General features: G+C 47.8%; 1 protein-coding gene across 1 annotated transcript in view; it reads right to left on the reverse strand.

The window, feature by feature from the left end:
• Positions 1-22,500, reverse strand: part of grik4 (glutamate receptor, ionotropic, kainate 4) — a 342,198-nt gene that overhangs the window by 24,553 nt on the left and 295,145 nt on the right. Inside the window, 2 exon segments of the mRNA XM_048265809.1 lie at positions 7,962-8,165; positions 14,585-14,692. Of these exon segments, the coding sequence (XP_048121766.1) occupies positions 7,962-8,165; positions 14,585-14,692 (312 nt within the window).

Consider the following 22,500-nt stretch of genomic DNA (forward strand, 5'->3'; position numbering starts at 1 on the left):
CAGTATTAACATCAGTAGTAGTAACATCAATAGTAGTAACATCAGTAGCAACAGCAGTATTAACATCAGTAGTAGTAACAACATTAGTAGTAACATCATTATTAGTAACATCAGTGGTAACAGCAGTATTAACATCATTAGTAGTAACAACATTAGTAGTAACATCATTATTAGTAACATCAGTGGTAACAGCAGTATTAACATCATTAGTAGTAACAGCAGTAGTAACATCAGTAGCAACAGCAGTATTAACATCAGTAGTACTGCAGTGCTAACAGATGCAGTAGTAATAGCAGTAGTAACATCAGTAGTAACAGTATGTAAGTAGTATATAAGTAAGCATATATACTCTTTTGATCCCGTGACGGGAATTTGGTCTCTGCATTTATATCAATCCGTGAATTAGTGAAACACACTCAGCACACAGTGAACACACAGTGAGGTGAAGCACACACTAATCCTGACGCAGTGAGCTGCCTGCTACAGCGGCGCTCGGGGAGCAGTAAGGGGTTAGGTGCCTTGCTCAAGGGCACTTCAGCCGTTCCTACTGGTCGGGGATCAAACCGGCAACCCTCCGGTTACAAGTAGCAACAGCAGTAGTAACATCGGTAGTAGTAATATCAGCAGTAGTAACATCGGTAGTAGTAATATCAGTAGTAGTAACATTAGTAGGAACAGCAGTAAAAGCAGTAGTAGCACAGTGCTAACAGATGCAGTAGTAACAGCAGTATTTAACAGATGCTAACAGATGCAGTAGTAACAGCAGTACTTAACAGATGCTAACAGATGCAGTAGTAACAGCAGTACTTAACAGATGCTAACAGATGCAGTAGTAACAGCAGTACTTAACAGATGCTAACAGATGCAGTAGTAACAGCAGTACTTAACAGATGCTAACAGATGCAGTAGTAACAGCAGTACTTAACAGATGCTAACAGTAGGTGGTGTATTGAAAACAGCACTGCTGGTTGGGGGCTCTGGGCCCTGGTTGTTCCTGCTAATCAAGTCAAGTCAAGTCAAGTCAAGTCAAGTCGGCTTTATTGTCAATTTCTTTACATGCATTGGTCATACAAAGAATTGAAATTTAGTTTCTTATTTTCCCATGCAGACATAGACATACTTTAAATACAGACATAGACATACTTGTAAGTCTGGTGGTGCGGGAGCGGAGGCTCCTGTACCTCTTTCCAGAGGGCAGGAGGCTGAACAGTTCATGTGCAGGGTGGGTTGTGTCCTTGACAATCATTAGTTTAAGTCATTAGCAAAGGCGGGTGAGGTGGGTGGTGTAAATGTCCTGCAGGGAGGGGAGTGGTGCTCCAATGATCCTCTTAGCTGTGTTAACAATGCGCTGGAGGGTCTTCCTGTTCTGATCTGTGCAGCTTCCGCCCCACACTGTGATGCAGCTGGACACGATGCTCTCGATGGTCCCTCTGTAGAATGTGGTCATGACGGGAGGCGTGGCACTTGCCTTCTTCATGTCTAATCAGACTCCAGAGGGAAGAGCCACTTCTCCCCTAGACCTGCACCCCACTCGACCCTCCCCCACCATCCCCAGCTCTCCACTGCAGCAGCGGGAGGATGAGCCATCTAACTCCACTCATACACTCTCACACACTCATACAACCACCCACCCACACACACTGCACATACACTCTCACTCTCTCTTACACACACACAAACACACAACCACCCACCCACACACCCACCCACACACACACACACACCCACAACCCCCCCACACACTCACTCTCTCTCTCTCTCTCTCTCTCTCTGTCTCACATACACACACACACACACAGATAAGAGCTTAAGAGGACAACACCTCAAATTGTCTCCAGCTCCCAGCTCTGCGTCCTGGGTGAGTTTGGGGCCATGTTAACACATCAGTCTTTTCACTTGATGACTTTAGACATCTCAATCCTAATCTAGGGACACTATAGCTATTTATGGAAGTGTTAGCTGGGCACAGTGTATAAATCTGCCCTGCTGATAGATAATTATGAGATGGCAAAAATAATTTGTGTGAGACTAGGGTTATTCAAGGGGAATTAGATGATTTTTGTTGTGTACACACACACACACACACACACACACACACACACACACACACACACACACACACACACACACACACACACACACATTCTCTCTCTCTCTCTCTCTTTTTCTCTCTCTCTCTGTCTAACTCACGTACACAAACAACCCAAACCAGGGTTGCTGCCAAAACAAACTAGCCATTGTTTCTGTGTTGTTCAATGAGATGTCCTCATTTTGCATGGTTGCTGTCACTGCTCAGAAACACTGGTGTTCTGGAACACTTTAAAGCTTCTGACATTTCTGTTCTCTGAGCATTCCGTGTAGAGGAATAAATGAGAAATTATTTGATCCTAAGAGCTCAGAGCAAACAGCTGCATCTGGCTTTTTCCCCTACATCTCTTCAAATGCATGAATAAAAGTTTCCTAAAAAATCCACCACATTATCAGTCTAATACTTTTAGCTTTGTTGATACAACTTGTATAATCCTAGACTTTTTTCTCAAAAGATAGTGTTAGTGCGTGACTGATGAAGAGGAGGACAAGTGGATAGATAGCACATCAAAGTGTAATCTGAGCATCTCGACTAGCTGCTGTGAAATAGTATAATTTACATTTCTCATTAATGCCTTGAGTTAAGCTGACACAGTCCATCTTTACATAATATGCATGAAGCCATGTTTGAGCCAGAAATCCCACAGTAAACTTCCATCTGAACAAGAAAATGGAGAACACACACCAGAGCTTCCCATGGGACAAGTGTCTCCTGTCAACACTGTGTTTGTGTTTAATTGAAAATAAAATAACAAGCATTGCAGCTGTGATGAGATGTGAATTCATCTCTGTAGATCTCGTGCGTGAGCTTCACTCTTGGCATTCGCACAGTGTGATAAACATTTTTGTCTCTGGTCTATTGAAATGCTACTGCTGCTGCTGCATTATGAATTTGTGTGCATCCTCACACTCTTAGACAACTCTCTGAGGAGGACAGGATCTGAATGTGCAGAATGGAACATGCATGGAAAGAGACATATTAGGAGTGAGTTTCTGTTCAGTGAATTACCAATGGCTACATACCTTTAAGTGCCCAGTGTAAATCCTGACCACTAGGGGGCGCAATAGAAAGTGGTTCCCCTAATGTGAATTGTATTACTTCGTTTGCAAGTGCTTATTGACTGATTTGTTTGTCTCGCATCTCTGAGGCGTGAACAGTAAAGCTTCATCATTTTCACAAAAAAGAGCGAATGAACAATTTATGAGGCTAGAAATCCTTTCAGACCAAAAGGCTTCAAGGACACACAGTACCTTTGTGTGATAAAATATAAATGTAAACAAGTTTGTCAACAGCAGACTAATATTCAGTACAATAATACAGATCAATAAACTCTCCTCCATTCTTTTTGTTGCCCCAAAATGTCATTTTCTACTTCCCAGAAAGAGAGTAGCAGAAAGTGCTTGCACAGAAAACAGTCCTTTACTACAGGCTGCTATTGCCTTCCCGAATAATAAAACAAGGCTATGTTATTTCACAGACCACAGTCTCTTCTTTGTTTATCATGTCATCTCTCCAGAGTCTCTAGCAGAGTAGTTCTACTATTAAGACTTTTAGAGGACAACGGAAACACATTTCCAAACAGACCGTAGACTGCTGCCACCCCCGACAAGCGGTCCAAAAAAGAAAAAAGAGGAGTTTCTCTTCAGGGAGCCCATAGTAGCCACAACTGTAGCGTCGGAGCACAAACATAATAAATATTAATAATAGTAGTGATAATAATAATAATAATAATAATATAACAATAATAATAAACATGTTTGCAATGCTTTAATCACATCAAGCAATAAATAGGCAGCACTGCAGAAGGCTGGGTCTCTACATGTGAGGTGCTAACAAATTGCTCTTAAATGTCTGACCTCACAGCTTACGGTTGTAGAGTAGTGGCTAAGGAGCATGCAGTAGCCGGAAAAAGTTGTGTATTTGATTCCTAGCTGCCACAGTTGTGCCCTTGAGCAAGGCACTACAACTGCTCCAGGGAGTCTGGCCTTGAAATTAATTGACATCTGCAAGTCACTTTGGATAAAAAGCGTCACACAAATACAGAAACATCAAGTATACAGATAAAGCTTGCATTTCTGACAGCATCACCATTTCCCCCTGAGATCCACAAGTGATTGGTAGCTTTAGTCATCTGTATTCAGAGTTCATCTCTGAGCTAGTCAGTGTCTGATGTTGGTGGGCCACTTTCCTCATTCTCTTGACTGTATGCTGACTGTATGCTTTTAAACTCTCAGTCCTTTGTAGAGCTCCTTTGAGTTATGACAGCCAATGCTCAGTCTCATCCTGCTATTTGAGCATACTGTATGTCTGTTGAATCTAGATGAGTATGTTCAAACAAGCTCTACCCTATACAGTTACAGTAGCTTTGAATCAAACATCTCACCTTTAACTCAAACTAAATTCAAACCTGTCATGGCTTATGAAGTTCAAGCCTGTTCCACTAAAGTTATGGGCCTGTTCCAATCAGGAGGCCAGGATGAATTCCTAACGTGGGAATGCCTGACACTTCCAATGAAATGTACTCCCTACTTCTCAAACATCTCTCAAGCCTTTGAAGAACAACCTGACTAGGGGTTGTAGTTAGGCTACACTCTTATGTGGTTTGTGGGGTAGACCCATATTGCTGCATGTTGGTTAGACTTCAGCTGTGTGTAGTGCAGACGTCTGTGTATGTAGTATGTAGACTAGAATTATTTGTTGGGGTGGAGTTAGCATAGTGGCTAGGCTAGCAAGCAGTAGCCAGAAAAGATGAGAGTTCAATTTCCTGTTGCCACCATTGTGTCCTTGAGCAAGACACTTAACTCTTTGCTCTAGAGAAACTGGCCCTTGTAAGAATTGATGTATTGTATGTAAGTCACTTTGGATAAAAAGCATCAGCCAAATGAACGAGATGATTAGAGCTTCCCAAGTGTGTGACTCTGCTCTAATCATCTCAGTGAGCACCCTGTCCTCTCCTCTCCTCTCCTCTCAGAGTTCTACTCGCTGGACTGGGAGCTGTGGAGTGTTATTTCTTGCTCAGATGCCCTGAGGAGTTGGGAGGAGAATAGAGAGGAGGGAAGATGAGAGGAGAGGAGAGGAGAGGAGAGGAAGGGAGGGAAGATGAGAGGAGGGAAGAGGGGAAGAGAGAGAGCACAGAAGAAGACAAGAGGAGAAGAAAGAACAGAAGAAAAAAGCTCCCAGTGATGCCACTGAGAAGAGTCTGCAGGTGCATCTTCAACTCATTTACCTTTTTCTGTCTGACAGAACTACACACAAGCTCACAGTGGCCTCCCTCCCAACACCACTAACAAGAGAGAGGAAGAGAACAAGAACCACTGCACTGCATTTGAATATGAAAAAAGCATAATACATGATGAAATATTCATTTAAATTAACCTCATTGTATATTATCAATGATTACTGGACCATGCAGTGATTGAAAGTGTAGAGGAATACACAATGGGGAATCAGAGCCTAAATAATGCAAAGACAGACTCTTCCTCCCTCTGTGTCCGCACTCACTTAATCATGACACCCTGCCGCCCATCCCAACCCAACCCAAGAGAGTGTGAAGAAAAAAATGGATGAAAGCCTCAGTATCTGTGCTGAATAAAAGATTGGCTTTGGGGTCCCTGTGTGGCTGTCAATCTCCCTGAAGAGAACTCCTCATTTTTATCTCTCCTCTGAGAGCACCACTTCTCTCCTCTGAGAGCACCAGGGCCTGAGAGGGGAAGCCACAGCCAAGCTCTGAGACACCCAGAAACCAGTGGGGCAGAGAGAGAGAGAAAGAGAGAGAGAGAGAGAGAGAGAGAGAGAGAGAGAGAGAGAGAGAGGAGAGAGATCAGGTGTCAAGAGAGCACTGAAGCACATTGAGGCAGCACTGAGGTGTCAAGGGATCCCCGGGGCATCAAGAGCCCTTAACACTGAAAGCTTCCAGAAAATCCCCAAATCTTAGGCATTGAGGGGGTCCCACAGACTATGGAAAAAAAGTCTCTAATACAGAAACACTGAGAGACCCGCAAACTTAGCTTCGAAAAAAAATCCCAAAATCAGAGGCACTGAGGAGGACCCCAACACCCGAAGAGCTGAGAGATGCCCAAGCACGGAGAGACCACAAACATACAGATGTGTCAAGAGGGTCTCAAACCCAGAGGTATTGGGAGTGCAACACTCCCTCTAAAATGGAACCCTCTCCTCTAGGTGTCAGGGTCTCACCTCTTCAGTGGGAGGGAGTGAGACAGAGAGGGAGTCTAAAATCAAACCTCGACGTATCAGGTCCTCACCCTCTCTTCTTCAGTGGTGGTGGTGGAGGGAGGGGTAGTTGTAGTGAGTGTACGTGGGGCTCGATTGGAGCCAGAGGACACGCTGAAGGTCACGGGAGCAGAGCGCACTTAGAGGGAACAAATTGAGACAATAATAAGAGTTGGCACTCCTTTCTTTATTTCTTTAATGGCTTTGCCCTCCATTAGCCTGCTGAATTAAGACAGATAACTTCTCGACAGCACTCTACCGCTGCCCCTCAACTTAGATGACTCTGGAACAGAACAGCACGACAGGAGAGCGCTTTCTGAGCAGATTTAGGACATGGGGGGCGATTTTCTCTCATAAAGAAATCTATTCCACGTCTGCCCGGGACAGTGACAGCTTAAAAAGGCTAATGAATCATCCAGAACCTCTGAAATAAAGAAAGAATTTCTTCTCCTACTTCTTTCTCCTCTACTTCTTTCCTGAGCAGGGCCACGGTTCAGTGCAGAGGGGAATGTGTGTGTGTGTGTGTGTGTGTGTCTGTCTGTGATAGAGAGAGAGATAGAGAGAGAGAAATAGAGAGGTGGTAGACTAATAAAGTGGGACCACTACATGAAGGATGATGGCAACCCATCATGGGGATGGGGAGATGTGCTGGAGGTTGAGAGGACACTCCTCTTCCCCCTCCTCTGCGTAACCTTTCCTTCCTTCCTCTTCATTAAGTAAAAGCCATGTGCCAGCAGGGCACTTCATCCTCAGGGGGGACATGGGAGAGACAGGACAGTCGTCTCACTCCTCTTCATCCTTGTTATCGTACTCATCTTCATCACCACACAACACACACTGTGCCATCACTGTACTGTTCCATTTCAATTCAATGCCATTTTTGAGGTCACATTCATAAACATTGGTCCTCAGGGTCCAGGAACAGTCTTTGTTTTGTGAATGGGAAAGGTAACACTATGTCTCAGACCAAGGTATTCCAGCCAATCAGCAGGGTGCTTCAGAAGCTCGGAAGTGAGAGGTATAATTGGATTAGGTGTTGAGCTAAGATATCAACAACCATTTGCTGGAAACACTGAATGACCTTTGGGCGGGGATCACATTAGCCAGTGGTAAGCGTCAGGTTTCCTATTGTTCTCTATGGTTCAGCAGCGGAACGGTGGCAATGCTGGCGTAACGCTAGCGTTGAACAAGCTGAGCGCTGAGCTTGGTTCAACTTTCAAAGCGCAACGCGAGTGTATTCAATTGACAAACCGTTTGTGTTGCTTACGAAATAATACTTATTATGGTCTGAGCGTTGCGTTAGGTTTGTCGCTGCCGCTTTGCTGCTGGATGATGTGATCCCCGCCTTAAGGTGAAGTTTGACTTTGTGACGTGCTCCTTTGTAACCTGCCCATGTTTGAGCCATTGACATCCCTGTTCTTAAACCTTAAAGGTGTGTCGTCACACCGGTGTGAAGTTAATGTTGGAAAATGAAGGTTCTAAACAAATATCTGGGTTCATTGAATTCAACATAGAATTTTAGAACCTTGAATTGTTGCGGAACGGAATCTTATGTTAGAATGTTCAAAAACCCACACCTATAAGGGTTAAGATGAACTCATGGTGGAAGCTGGAATGAACCTCGATGTTCTCCCAAACTCACCCTGGTCATGAGCTCGCCCACCATGCCCGTCCAGGTACCGTTGGCGCCCGACACGCCGTAGACGCCATCGGCCACGAGCCGGATGCGGTAGTTGAACTTGAGGATGTCCGCCAGCTCTCGTAACATGTCCACACAGAAGCCCTCGTACCGGTCATTTCCCTCCATCTCCTGGTGGTTCGGACGCAGCATCACGTATGGATTCTCCTGCAAACCACACAACACATTTAATCATTTAATTGCGGATACAGTATGCACAGGTGAGGTGTTTCCTAGTGCTATAGGTGAGGGATGTCCCACAGCGACCAAATCAACAATCAAGTCTATTTAACATCAAAACAAAATAAATACATAATATTACATAATATAATATACATAATATAAATACACAAAATCTATAATATAAATACACTGATATCTAAAAGACTTTATACACTGCTATTTACAGCACTATCATAGTAGTCATTTTTCACACGCATTTAAAAACTGGTATTGAGGCTGCAGTTGATGATTCTCGAGTGAATTTGTGGTAACAACTGTCAAATCAGGACCAACATGTACAAAAGCATGTGGAGAATCCCAGTCAACCTGTAACATGGCAGCTTGAGACAGTAACATTACCTCTCCAACCGCTCCCTACAGATGTATGGCTGGCTAACATCTAGTGATGGGACTGCTGCTATCTATAAGAGGTCACTTTTACAGACTGGATCATTATAATAATAATCAATAATGATTCGCTATTTAAAGTGAATTAAAATTCATATTGAAAAATGTTATCAAGGCTGTGCCAGATTCCAATTCTAAATGAATGTATGGGAACAGCTACATATGGTACATATTCACCTCCTGTAGGTTCTCTCACTTTTCTGAGATCTTTTCCCTCATCTGTCCTGTTTTCAGGTTTGGGCATATGCCATCGGTCTCCTGTGCCCCTGCCTTCCTCTCCTCTCCTCTCCTCTCCATCTCCTCCTCAGTCGTCTATTTGATTTTATTGCACCTCATTTGTAAGCCACTTTGGCTGAGTGTCAACAAACACGACATTTAAATGTAAAAAGGGGTCCGGCGCTCCACGTCTCCCACTGAACATCTAATTGGCCACTCTCCCCAGAGCCAGGACTCTCCCCTCGGAGGGGGCTTAGGCATTGAGGCGGCGTGGGGGGGCAGATTTACTGCCTGCCTCACCTCTGGCGGGGGCACCCCAATGACACCGCACCCCGCTACTCCATAAAGCCTGCTCTTAAAACAACGCTCCTGACCGAGGGCGGAGGGGTGTGGGCGCGTGATTTACGGCTTGTTTTTCTCCCAACGACGGAGAGGGTGCGCTGATTTAGGGGGAACACACGCGGATATATCACCCCAACTCGCCTCATATTATGCCAATGGGCTCCTGGCGTCCCCGCTGGAGGCATTCCATCACGGGGAGAATGAGTTCTTTTCCTGGAAAAACACACCTGTGCGAACCTGGTCAGGTGGATGACGTTTATTTCTGGGATATAAATAATAAATAAAGCCCATGCTGTCACTATGACAATTTTGAGGGTGTATAGGCCTATGGATGAGTCATTGTGTTTGTTTGTGTGTGTGTGTGTGTGTTTGTTTGTGTGTGAGAGAGAGAGTGTATGTGTGTGTGTGTGTGTGTGTGTTTGTTTGTGTGTGAGAGAGAGTGTATGTGTGTGTGTGTGTGTGTGTGTGTGTGTGTGTGTGTGTTCTGGACAGAAAGAGAGGGAGAGGGAAAGAGAATGAGAGAGAGGGAGAATAAGTGTAGTGAAAAATGAAATGATATACACATTTCTGTGAAGGTGTGCAGAACACAAAATGGAAGAGCGAGAGAGAAAAAAAAAAGTCAGGCAGAGATGGGGGTAGAAATGATTGTTCGATAGTCATTACAGCCACCCCTATCTTCTCCTGTGGCCGTGGGCTTTTTGAGTTGTTGCTGGATTGATCGGCTTCAGCTTTGGATTCCAGAAAACTCGCCCTGAGGGCATTACAATACGTTCATACGTGCCCTTAGAATCACCATGGCAACACTGCTTTACCTGTCTCCCCCTGTTCTGGGGTCCCGACACTCATTTAACCTTCCGGTTCTTTTTGCCTGCCACTTTCAGTTTGCTCTGAAACTTTTTGAGATGGACAGGTCTTAACAGGGTAAAAAAGGGGTTTTGAAATTCACTGCGTGAATCCAATTTCCACATCCAGTACATGTAAGAGGAGATAAAAAAGGAAGGGTACAGAAATGGAAAAGTCAAAGTAAATGTTGGATCACTGGAGCAAATCCTGCAGTATTACAGAGCTACATAAACCACTGCCAATGAAGTACACGGTCAACCACCCACCTGTATAACCTCCGCATGTGAAATACGTAGACCTGATTTAACCTCAGCCGATGAACTCTACAACCAAACACAGACTTGAACAAACCTCCGCAGTGAGATCAGCAGCAGAGAGTGTGGAAGCGCAAATCCCTCCATTGCTGTATTAGCTCATTAAATCAGCCACACATGTTAGCTCTGCTGGCTGCTGCCAGTCTTCTGCTGTGGACACAGCGCGTACATGCGCCCAGTGCTGAGCACAATATAAATGCTAATTTCACCGCTCACAGCTCGACGCTCTCCTGCACAAACCAGACTTATAAAAACAGCAGCGTTTCATGGGTCAGTTGTCCATTAAACAGTGGGATTCTGCTGGTGGATGGGAACTCATAAAAACACCTTCTGGATTCAATTAACAGGTCTGGCCAGCAGGACGGGAGGTGGGGGCAGTGGTGGTAGCAGCAGCGTATCAAGCCACCCGCAGTAATGGACAACAGAAATAATGTGAATAATTACAAAGGTACCCATCACCAATAAAACCTCTACTACTTGATGAAGAGGAAATCTGTGGAATGTTGCATCCTTGTCACCATTGGGCGCTGAACAGAGTGGAAGGCAGAGCAAAGCACACTGTTACTCTTATACTTCAGCATCTACAGGATATTCATTTAGAACATGACTGGACAGTACTCACTCTCACATTTCATTAATACACCCTGCTGTGAACACATCTAAGATGCACTAAGATTGGATATCTGAGCTGAAATGGCCAGGGTTGGATTCCAGGGTGTTTGAACATCTTGAGTGTAAAGTAAAAACCCAATTCCAGAATTCTACATCTACACAGATTAGCTGCAAGACCCAAACCTGGCATCTGGCCTGTTGCCTAAAAGCTTCCGTTCAGCTTCAAAACCACCATCAGGCAGTATGACCTCCAGATGACCGCCAGTCTGTCACACTGTGGGCACACGGTATGTCAGTCCAGTCACAATCACTCAAGATTTCCCTTCCAATACCACTGTGGTACGGAGAGGACTGAGGCTGCGGCATCAAACCTATGCTACATGTCTCTCTGCGTATGCTGCAATGTAGCTGAGGGCTCGCAACACAACCTACAGTTAAGTATAAACACACAAAAAAACACAGCTAACCCACACCCTGGCCCTACTTGGAAGTAAGACCTACCGTGTGTGCGAGTGCAGTGTATGCGTGTCAGCTTACAGGAGCCATGTAAGAGGCCACTTGCCTGCGGCTCTCACTGCCCAGAAGCTCAATCTCCCGATGTGATATCCAAACAACCAAAGCAGCGGTTTGTTTGATAAGCTCCATTTTGTTGTGGTGGTGTATAAAACCCAAATAAACACAAAGCAAGATGGGTCCAAGTTGACCTCACTCACAGGGCAATCAGCACAGAGGGGAAAACAGGCGGCATTGAACAGGCCTGAACAAATTGTGAGCCCCGATCACACATTATTTCCTTTATGTAATTAGCCACAGGTAGTGACATCACTGAAGCCCTGTCTGCGAGTCAGTGCTACTGTGTGATCTAACACACTGACACACTTCATCTCTTTTGCTTCTGCCATAGTCAATAGTCTGGAAAAAACATTAAGGTAGTACAATCCGCAGAATATCCACAAATATTCATATATGAATACCGGTAGTTAAGCTTCGACTGTCCCTGACTGAACTGACATAAAAAAGTGAGTGATTTGAGTTCTCTCACCCCCCTCCCCAGGGATTTCTCCAAGGAGTGGGACGTGGACGGCACAGATACCACTTTAGTGGCTACTTTCATCCCTGGAGATATGAGAGCGCTTTCTCCAGGTACCCAGGGGGATACTGTACCTACCGGGAGAGAGAAGTGGAGCGCCAGAAAGTGAAAAAAAAAAAAAAAAGCAATCTATTGTCCAACCTCATGCTGAGGCACACACTGCTTCACCACCGAGCTGCACAAGCCCCCTAACACTGGCGGCGGATCGTTAGGACTGCCTGTGAAAAGGTATGTGTGTGTGCGTGTTTGTGTGTGTGTGTGTGTGTGTGTGTGTGTGTGTGTGTGTGTGTGTGTGAGAGAGAGTACCGGTATGTGTGAAACACCAACTGCTTCACCACCGAGCAGCAGAAGCCCCTTAACACGGGCTGGGGATTGTTAGAACTGCCCGTGAACAGGTTTTTACTTTCTTAGTAAAGACAAGAGAAAGTTATCTCTCCAATAAACAGGACAGTAAAAAAAAGATGACTGCAGCCTGCAGTCTGCAGTTTGCCCTTGACTTAGAATACAGGCTCAATGAATGGAAGGCAATAACTGTTTTAAAACTTCTATGCTAAGGTTTATGGTCTCTAAATGGTTTTATTTTGCATTTGCCAAAGGGTTACTGCAAGTATACTTTCTGGGCAGTGTTTTATATAGTCTGTACAACCAAGAATTATGACATTAATGTTTTTGCTAAAATGCTGCATCCTTATTAAGTTTCCTCATAGTAGATTAAGTTGTGGTTTAACTGGGCAATTTAAAGTGCATGCTCACAACTCATCTTCTACTACTGTATATTCTTCTTTTGTAATAAAGGAGGCTTGGAGTGTGACATAACATGCATCACAAGTCTAACTTCAGTATAGATCAAAGAGGGAAAATAGCTAAAGGTTTATTGGCATATTTTCCATGTCAAACAAGGGCCACTCATTCTTAGCCTTAAAACTTTAAACTTAAATCATAAACACAATGGCAGCTGTACAACAATATTCATCAAAAATAATGCCCTGTTTGTAACTTCAGCAATAATGGATTTGCCCATAAGACTTTAGTGTATTAGTCTGAAGCTATGAATGATTTCTGCGTTTTTACAGCTCCACCAAACTGTGGTCCACAGCTGGACATTTGAAAAAGAAATGTCTTTTTTTTTTACATCAGCCCAGTTGTAATGTAACTCTTGGCTTATGACCAGAGAGACAGACTGTCTCAACACCCAGGGCTCAGCTATCAAATGCAAGCATGTGTTACGGCCCTGCCCGTTCCTGCCTGGCTGTCTATGCCTGTGTCTGTCTTGCTGGGCAGAGTTACGGCACAGGTGCGACTAGTCACCTGATTCAGGCACCGGTGCTACATAAGGGCCTACTGTACCTGACTGGGGTTCAGTGTTCCCTCTTTCCTTCCCAGCATGTGTGGCTTTTGTCTTTTGATTGGACTATAACACATTACGCTGATTTACTCTACTCCTTTATTTTTTTACCATCACATTTACCCCAGACTGCACTTCACATTTCAGTATACATATTTACAGTAATAAATGCTTTTTCTTTAACCTTTATCCACTGGTGTGGTCTCCAACATGTTATAGCAACAAAAGCGAGCCTGGTGGTTATAACACATCATACAAGTTACACTCTCCAGTCTAGAGGAGTTTTCCACTTGTTCTCAGGCGCTGCTAGTCTGAGCTCTGTCTCTACAGAGTTCTCTAATCATTTAACATAATTAATTACCTTTAATAGATCTAATTAAAAAAAACTCAAACCCTAATATCTCCAAAGGTACTGTTAAAGTGAATAATTGGACTTTTACTTTTTATTTTTCTTCTGTGCTTTGTGTATTTCATATTTTTCCTCTTTCTTTGGCTTTAATTTGGTTTATTATTTTTATTTAATTCATTATTATTTTGATTTAATTCTTCCCTTGTTACCCTCATTAAAAATAACAAAAAAACAACAACTTTGAGATAATGCTATTATGCAAATCTCCCAAATGAAATACATTTGTATTAATATTACTTCTAGATAGTGACAGCAAATATGTTTCTTTTCTTTTAGGGGATGCCTTGAGGCTGCCACAAAGCAACACTACTGAAGTGAACTGATTGAAATTGTGTGACCTTACAGACACACACACACACACACACACACACACACACACACACACACACACACACACACACACACACACACACACACACACACACACACACAGATTGAGGACAGGGATGGAGAACGTCAGAACATCACTCACAAGGATGGTGGTGATGGGGAGCGTGGTGTTGAAGAGCGTGTGCGCACGTGTGTGTGTGTGTGTGTGTGTGTGTGTGTGTGTGTGTGTGTGTGTGTGTGAGTGTGTGTGTGTGTGTGTGTGTGTGAGTGTGTGTGTGTGTGGGTGGGTGGGTGCGTGCGTACGTGTTTTTGTGTGTGTGTGTCTGTGGGTAAGAGAAAACATCACTCACACCACACCACACCACAAGATAGCAATGATTGTGAGCGTGGTGTTGAAGTGTGTATTTGAGTGTGTGTGAGTGTGTGTGTGTGTGTGTGTGTGAAGATGTCACTCACGAGGATGGTGGTGATAGTAAGTGTAGTGTTGAATAGCGTGTCGGTCACGTTGATTGACGGTAGCTTTCTCTCCATGGACAACCCCTGCTCCGAATGCCACTGTCCAATCTGAAATAGACACACACACACACACACACACACACACACACACACAAAAGAGTGAGAAACACTCAAGTTAACCAAGGAAGAATGATGCAATACCCCACAATCTATCAGTGTGTCATTATCACTTACAACACACACACACACACACACACACACAAACAAACACATGCACACACACACACACACACAAACACACACACACTCAATAGGATCCACCAGTCTGTGTGTCATGAAAGGAGAAAAGCAGGTGGGAGTCCAGCCTGACCTGAGAGCTCCATAAGGTCAGCCCTTTAATCAGAGGCAGCAGAATGCAGTAGTCAAAGTCAAAGTCAAAGTCAAAGTCAGCTTTATTGTCAATTTCTTCACATGTTCCAGACATACAAAGAGATCGAAATTACGTTTCTCACTATCCCACGGTGAAGACAAGACATATTTTACCAATTTTAAGTCCACAGACAAACATAACATTCAAGTAAACAAAAAAGTAAGTAAATAAGTAAATAAGAGGGCACATATAATAATGAAAAAATAAGAGCAGCAAAATTTTGTTGAAATTGTGCATAGACAGTCAATAAAAAACTAGTGCAAAAGTCAGGCCAATAAGAGGCTTGGGTAGTTCTGTTTGACCTGAGTAATGAAGAAAGTGGCATAGTGGTGCAAGTTATGTAAGAGCAGCAGAAGTGTTGTGTTTTCAGGACAACAACACCAAGTTGTAAAGTGTACAAGTGTGCAAGTGTTCAAGTGTGCAAGTGGGAGGTAGTGCAGGCGGCCATTGTGGGTCCAATGTCCAGGATGTTATGTAGCTGAGGGGTGGAGGGGAGAGGAGGGAGAGAGTTCAGCATCCTTACAGCTTGGTGTATGAAGCTGTTGGTGAGTCTGGTAGTGGGGGCGCAGGCTTCTGTACCTCTTCCCAGAGGGCAGTAGATCAAACAGATTGTGAGCGGGGTGACTTGCATCACTCACAATTTTGGTCGCCTTGGTGGGTGAGGTGGGTGGTGTAAATGTCCTTCAGGGAGGGGAGGAAGCACCAATGATCCTTCCAGCTGTGTTCACTATGCGCTGCAGGGCTTTCCCTGTTGTATTCAGTGCAGCTTCCGCCCCACACAGCGATACAGCTGGAGAGGATGCTCTCAATGGTGCCTCGGTAGAATGTGGTCATGATGGCTGGTGGAGCACTTGCTCGCCTGAGTTTCCGCGAGGAAGTACAGGCGGCGCTTGAGCTCTCGGCCAGTGATGCAGTGTTGGTGGTCCAGGAGAGGTCTTCACTGATGTGCACCCCAGGAATTTGGTGCTGCTCGCTCTCTCCACCACAGCACCGGGCCGATGGTCAGTGGCAGGTGTTGGGTGTGACCTCTCCGGAAGTCAACAACAATCTCTTTGGTCTTGCTGACGTTCAGCAGGAGGTTGTTGTCCCTGCACCACGGTCAGATGGTCGACCTCCAACCTGTATTGAGTCTCGCGTCGCCCTTGGTGATGAGACCCACCAGAGTTGTGTCGTCAGCAAATTTCACTATGTGATTGTTGCTGTAGGTTGCAGTGCAGTCATCGTCAGCAGGGTGAAGAGCATGGACTGAGCACGCCAGCCTTGGGGCCCCTGTGCTCAGTGTGATGCTGCTTGAGGTATTGTTGCCAACACGTACTACTTGGGGCCTCTGACAGAGGAAGTCCAGTAGCCAGTTGCAGAGGTAGGTACTGAGTCCCAGTTTGTCGAGTTTGCAGATGAGTTGTTGTGGTATTATGGGTGTTGAATGCAGAACTGAAGTCTATAAACAGCAATCTCACATATGAGTCTCTTTTTTCCAGGTGGGTGAGGGCTGGGTGGAGGGCAGAGCAGATTGCATCCTCTGTAGGACCGCTTTGCTCGGTATGCAAACTGGAAGGGGTCCAGGGGGGGAGAATGGCTTTGATATGTGACATGACAAGCCGCTCACAGCACTTCATGATGATGGGTGTCAGTGCCACAGGGCGGTAGTCATTGAAGCAGGATGGAGCAGTTTTTCTCTCGCACAGGTATGATGGTGGCAGCTTTGAAACATGATGGGGATCGATGGCTTGCTTCAGGGAAGTGTTAAAGATGTCTGTGAAGACATCCTTAAAGCTCCCCCGCGCAGTCCTTCAGCGCACGACCTGGGATGTTGTCTGGACCTGTTGCCTTCTGGTGTTGATAGCAGCAAGTGTCCTCTTCACGCTGTCGGCAGAGCACAGGGGCTGCTCATGTAGAGGGGATGGGTCTTCTTTGGGCAGGTGCTGTTTTGTGCTTCAAAGCCGAGCAAAGAAGGTTCAGGTTGTTGAGCAGAGGGATGTTGCTCTCACAGCTCTGTGGCCTTGGCTTGTAGTCCGTGAGGGCCTGAATGCCCTGCCATAGGCTTTGTGAGTTCCTGCTGTCTTTGAAGTGGGTGGTTATCTTGTGAGTGTATTCCTTTTTGCTTCCTTGATGCCACGGGACAGGTTGGCTCTCGCTGTTTTCATGCCAGCTTCATCCCCAGCTCTGTAGGCTTTGTCTCTGGCCCTCAGCAGCCTGAGGACATCCCCTGTCAGCCATGGCTTCCAGTTAGCCCGAAAGTGATGATGTTCTTTTGTGGGTCACATCATCGATGCACTTGGTGATGTAAGAGGTTACAGTGTCTGTATAATCCTCTATGTCTGTCCGTTGTTGTAAGTGGCTGCCTGCTTAAACATTTCCCAGTCTGTTGTGTCAAAGCAGTCTTGAAGAGCATCGGAGGCTCCCTCAGGCCACACTTTTACCTGCTTACGAACGGTTTGTTCGCTTTTACCCTTTGTCTGTATCACGCGGCATTAGCATAACAGTGATATGGTCTGAAAGTCCAATGGGGAGGGGTGGCTTTGTATGCTCCTTTGTGTGTAGTGTAGACCAGGTCCAGGATGTTATCTCCTCTTGTTGGAAAATCAACATGCTGGTGTAGCTTTGGAAGTACAGTTTTTAGATCAGCATGGTTAAAAATCTCCAGTGAAGATGGTGAAACCGTCTGGGTGCCGCCTGTTGTTCACTGACAGCCTGGTACAGTTCACTAAGAGCCGCCAGTTCTTATCGCTGTTGTTGTTGGTATGGATGTATACCGCGACTAGCAGAATCGCAGTAATTTCCCTTGGCAGGTAAAAAGGACGGCACTTTATGATCATAAACTCTGCCAGTGGTGAGCAGTGTTTGCATACTACTACAGTGTCCCGCACCATTGGCCACGGATGTAAAACACAGATTCCTCCTCCTCGTGATTTACCTCCCTTTACAATGGCCCCTGTCTGCTCGATAGCATGCTAGCTGCTCCAGTTGTACAGCAGGAGTCCGGAATGTTGTCATTTAACCAAGTCTCAGTGAAGACGAGCACACAGCAGTGTTACTTACTGTCCGGTTCGTTGATCTCAGCAGTCGTATGTGATCCATTTTGTTGTCCAGTGATCGTACATTTGCCAGGAGAATGGATGGTATGGCTGGGCGAGTTGGGCTGGCCGCTAGCCTGGCCAGGAAGTCTGTGAGTCTCTGTCCTCCTCATCAACACAGCTGCACTGGCTCCATCCCTCTGAATTTCCCCACCAGACCCCACTATCCAGACCCCCACCATCCAGACCCCCCACCATCCAGACCCCACCAACCAGACCCCCACTAACCAGACCACCACCATCCAGACCCCCACTATCCAGACCCACCACCATCCAGACTCCCACCACCTACGCCACCATCCAGACCTCCACCATCCAGACCCCACCACCCACACCACCATCCAGACCCCCACCATCCAGACCCCCACCAACCAGACCCCCACTAACCAGACCCCCATTAACCAGACCACCACCATCCAGACCCCCACCAACCAGACCCCCATTAACCAGACCACCACCATCCAGACCCCCACCATCCAGACCCCCACCATCCAGACCCCCATCATCCAGACCCCCACCACCCACACCACACCATCCAGACCACCACCATCCAGACCCCCACTAACCAGACCCCCATTAACCAGACCACCACCATCCAGACCCCCACTATCCAGACCCACCACCATCCAGACTCCCACCACCTACGCCACCATCCAGACCTCCACCATCCAGACCCCACACCACCATCCAATTATCCACCATCAGACCCCCACTGTAGACCCCCACTAGCCAGACCCCCATGTAGACCACCTGTCAGACCCCACTAACAGACCCCCGTACCAGACCACCACCATCCAACCCCCCACCATCCAAACCCCCACCATCCAGACCCCCCACCATCCAGACCCCACCACCCACCACCATCATCCAGACCCCCACCAACCACACCACCATCCAAACCCCCACCATCCAGACCCCCACCATCCAAACCCCCACCATCCAGACCCCCACCATCTAGACCCCCACCAACCAGACTCCCACCACCTACACCACCATCAAACCCCCACCATCCAGACCCCCACCATCCAGGCCCCCACCAACCCAGACCCCCACCTTAGACCCCCCACCATCAGGCCCCACCAACCACCACCATCAAGCCCCACCATCAGGCCCCCACCATCCAAGCCCCACCATCAGACCCCCCCACCATCTGGGCCCCACAACCAGACTCCCACCACCACCACCATCAAACCCCACCATTCAGACCCCACCATCCAGACCCCCCACAACAGACCCCCACCAGACCTACCATCCAATTTATAACCAGACCCCCATTAGCAGACCACCACCATCCAATTTTCTGTCCAGACCCACCATCCAGACTCCCACCACCTCACCATCCAAGACCTCCACCATCCAGACCCACCACCCACCCTCTCCAGACCTCCATCCAATTTTACTGCCAGACCCCACTAACCCAGACCCCCATGTAGACTACCATCAGGCCCCACTGTAGACCCCCATTAACCCAGAATACCACCATCAGATTTACCATCAAGCCCCCCACCATCAGACCCCCCACCATCAGACCCCCACCACCCACCATCATCCAGGCCCCCCCCACCAGCCACACCACCATCAAACCCCCCACCATCCAGACCCCCCACCGTATTACCATCAGGCCCCACCATCTAGACCCCCACCAACCAGACTCCCACCACCTACACCACCATCCAAGCCTACCATCAGACCCCCTGTCAGACCCCCTAACAGACCCCCATTAACCAGACCACCTGTCAGGCCCCACTATCCAGACCACCACCTCAGACTCCCACCACCTACCATCCAGACCTCCACCATCCAGACCCCACCACCCACACCACCATCCAGACCTCCACCATCCAATTTACTATTGACCCCACTATGCATTTATGTGAACCACCACCCTTCAGACCCCACTAACCCAGACCCCCATTAGCAATTCACCACCATCCAGACCCCCACCATCAGACCCCCACCATCCAGACCCCCATCATCCAGACCCCCACCACCCACCACCATCCAGACCACCACCATCAGACACCCCTTAGACCCCCATGCTTAGACCACACATGTCAGACCCCCACTATCAGACCCACCACCTCAGACTCCCACCACCTACGCCACCATCAGACCTCCACCAGACACCACCCACCTGTCAGACCTCCACCATCCAGACCCCCACTAACCAGACCCCCACTAACCAGACCCCCATTAACCAGACCACCACCATCCAGACCCCCACTAACCAGACCCCCATTAACCAGACCACCACCATCCAGACCCCCACCATCAGAAGCCCCCATCAGAACCCCACCATCAGGCCCCCCACCACACACCACCATCATCCAGACCCCCCCACCAGCACACCACCATCAAACCCCACCATCAGACCCCCACCATCCAAACCCCCACCACATCGGGCCCACCATAGACCCCACCAACCCAGACTCCACCACCTACACCACCATCCAAACCCCCACCATCCAGACCCCCACCATCAGACCCCCCTGTGGAGCCCCCTGGCAGACCCCCCACCATCAGGCCCCCACCAACCCCACCACCATCCAACCCCCACCTCCAGGCCCCCACCATCAAGCCCCCACCATCAGGCCCCACCATCTAGACCCCCACCAACCAGACTCCCACCACCTACACCACCATCAAGCCCCACCATCAGACCCCACCATCAGACCCCACCAACAGACCCCCACCAACCAGACCACCACCATCCAGACCCCCACTATCCAGACCCCCATTAACCAGACCACCACCATCCAGACCCCCACTATCCAGACCACCACCATCCAGACTCCCACCACCTACCCCACCATCCAGACCTCCACCATCCAGACCCCACCACCCACCACCATCCAGACCTCCACCATCCAGACCCCCACTAACCAGACCCCCACTAACCAGACCCCCATTAACCAGACCACCACCATCAGACCCCACCTTGTTCCATTAACAGACCACCACCATCCAGACCCCATCCAAACCCCACCATCCAGACCCCACCATCCAGACCCCACCACCCACACCACCATCAGACCCCACCAACCACCACCATCCAACCCCCCACCATCCAGCCCCCCACCATCCAAACCCCCACCATCCAGACCCCCACCATCTAGACCCCCACCAACCAGACTCCCACCACCTACACCACCATCCAAACCCCCACCATCCAGACCCCACCATCCAGACCCCCACCAACCAGACCCCCACCAACCAGACCCCCACCATCCAGACCCCCACCAACCACACCACCACCACCAAACCCCCCACCATCCAGACCCCCACCATCCAGACCCCCACCATCCAGACCCCCACCACCCACACCACCATCCAGACCCCCACCATCCAGACCCCACCATCCAAACCCCCACCATCCAGACCCCCACCATCTAGACCCCCACCAACCAGACTCCCACCACCCACACCCACCATCCAAACCCCCCACCATCCAGACCCCCACCATCCAGACCCCCACCATCCAGGACCCCATCCAGGGTCTCCCACCATCCAGACCCCCACCAACTACTACCCCACCATCCAAACCCTCGCCATCGGACCCCCCACCATCCAGTTCCCCACCACCTACGCCGCCATCGGACCCCCCACCATCACATGTCCCCTATCTAAACATCTACCATCCACCATCACATGTCCCCATCTGAAACGTCTGCCATCCGGACTTCCGGCCACCATTACGTAACCATCCATCACCTCACTGTCACACTCCGTCCGGACCTCGGTCATCCAGAACCCCCCACCCGCGGCTACCCCATGCAGGCATCTGCCATCCCATCTTCTGCAACACCTGCTAACAGGCCGCCACCCAGTTGGGCCTATCTGACCGGCCAGAGAGTTTGTTCTTCTGGTTCGTTGAAACCAGAACGCTTCACTTTCAGCTCGGCTCATGTCTTTACGGAGGATAATCCGTGCACACACAGGCGTGCACATCGATGCATGCACGAGGAAAAAAATATTGAACACACACACACGCACACACACACACAAACACGCGTACACACACACACACACACACACACACACACACACACACACACACACACACACACACACACACACACACACACACACACTGTCCTGTGGTTTGAAGCTCTCATATACACATGCCCTTACAGTCAATCATTGGAAAATGATAATGTCAGCATCTGCAGTTCCACTACCATAAGGCTTCAACATGTGGTGTTGACTCCAGAGATTTCTGTTGGCTGTGGGTCCGTGCGACTACTTCTCTGTAAGGAGGGTGTAAATATTCATCCTTCCTAGGGTATATTTCAATGCCTCTAAAAGAAAAGCATTTGTTCTGTGGCATCCTTCAGGGACTGCAGTGTGCTGTAGTCAGTCACTGACTGCTTCAGAAAGTTGCTCTGCCACGTTCATACAGCAGTGAACTCCTG

Source organism: Alosa alosa, chromosome 16 (assembly GCF_017589495.1).
Source record: "Alosa alosa isolate M-15738 ecotype Scorff River chromosome 16, AALO_Geno_1.1, whole genome shotgun sequence".
In the NCBI taxonomy this organism is placed as follows: Eukaryota; Metazoa; Chordata; class Actinopteri; order Clupeiformes; family Clupeidae; genus Alosa; species Alosa alosa.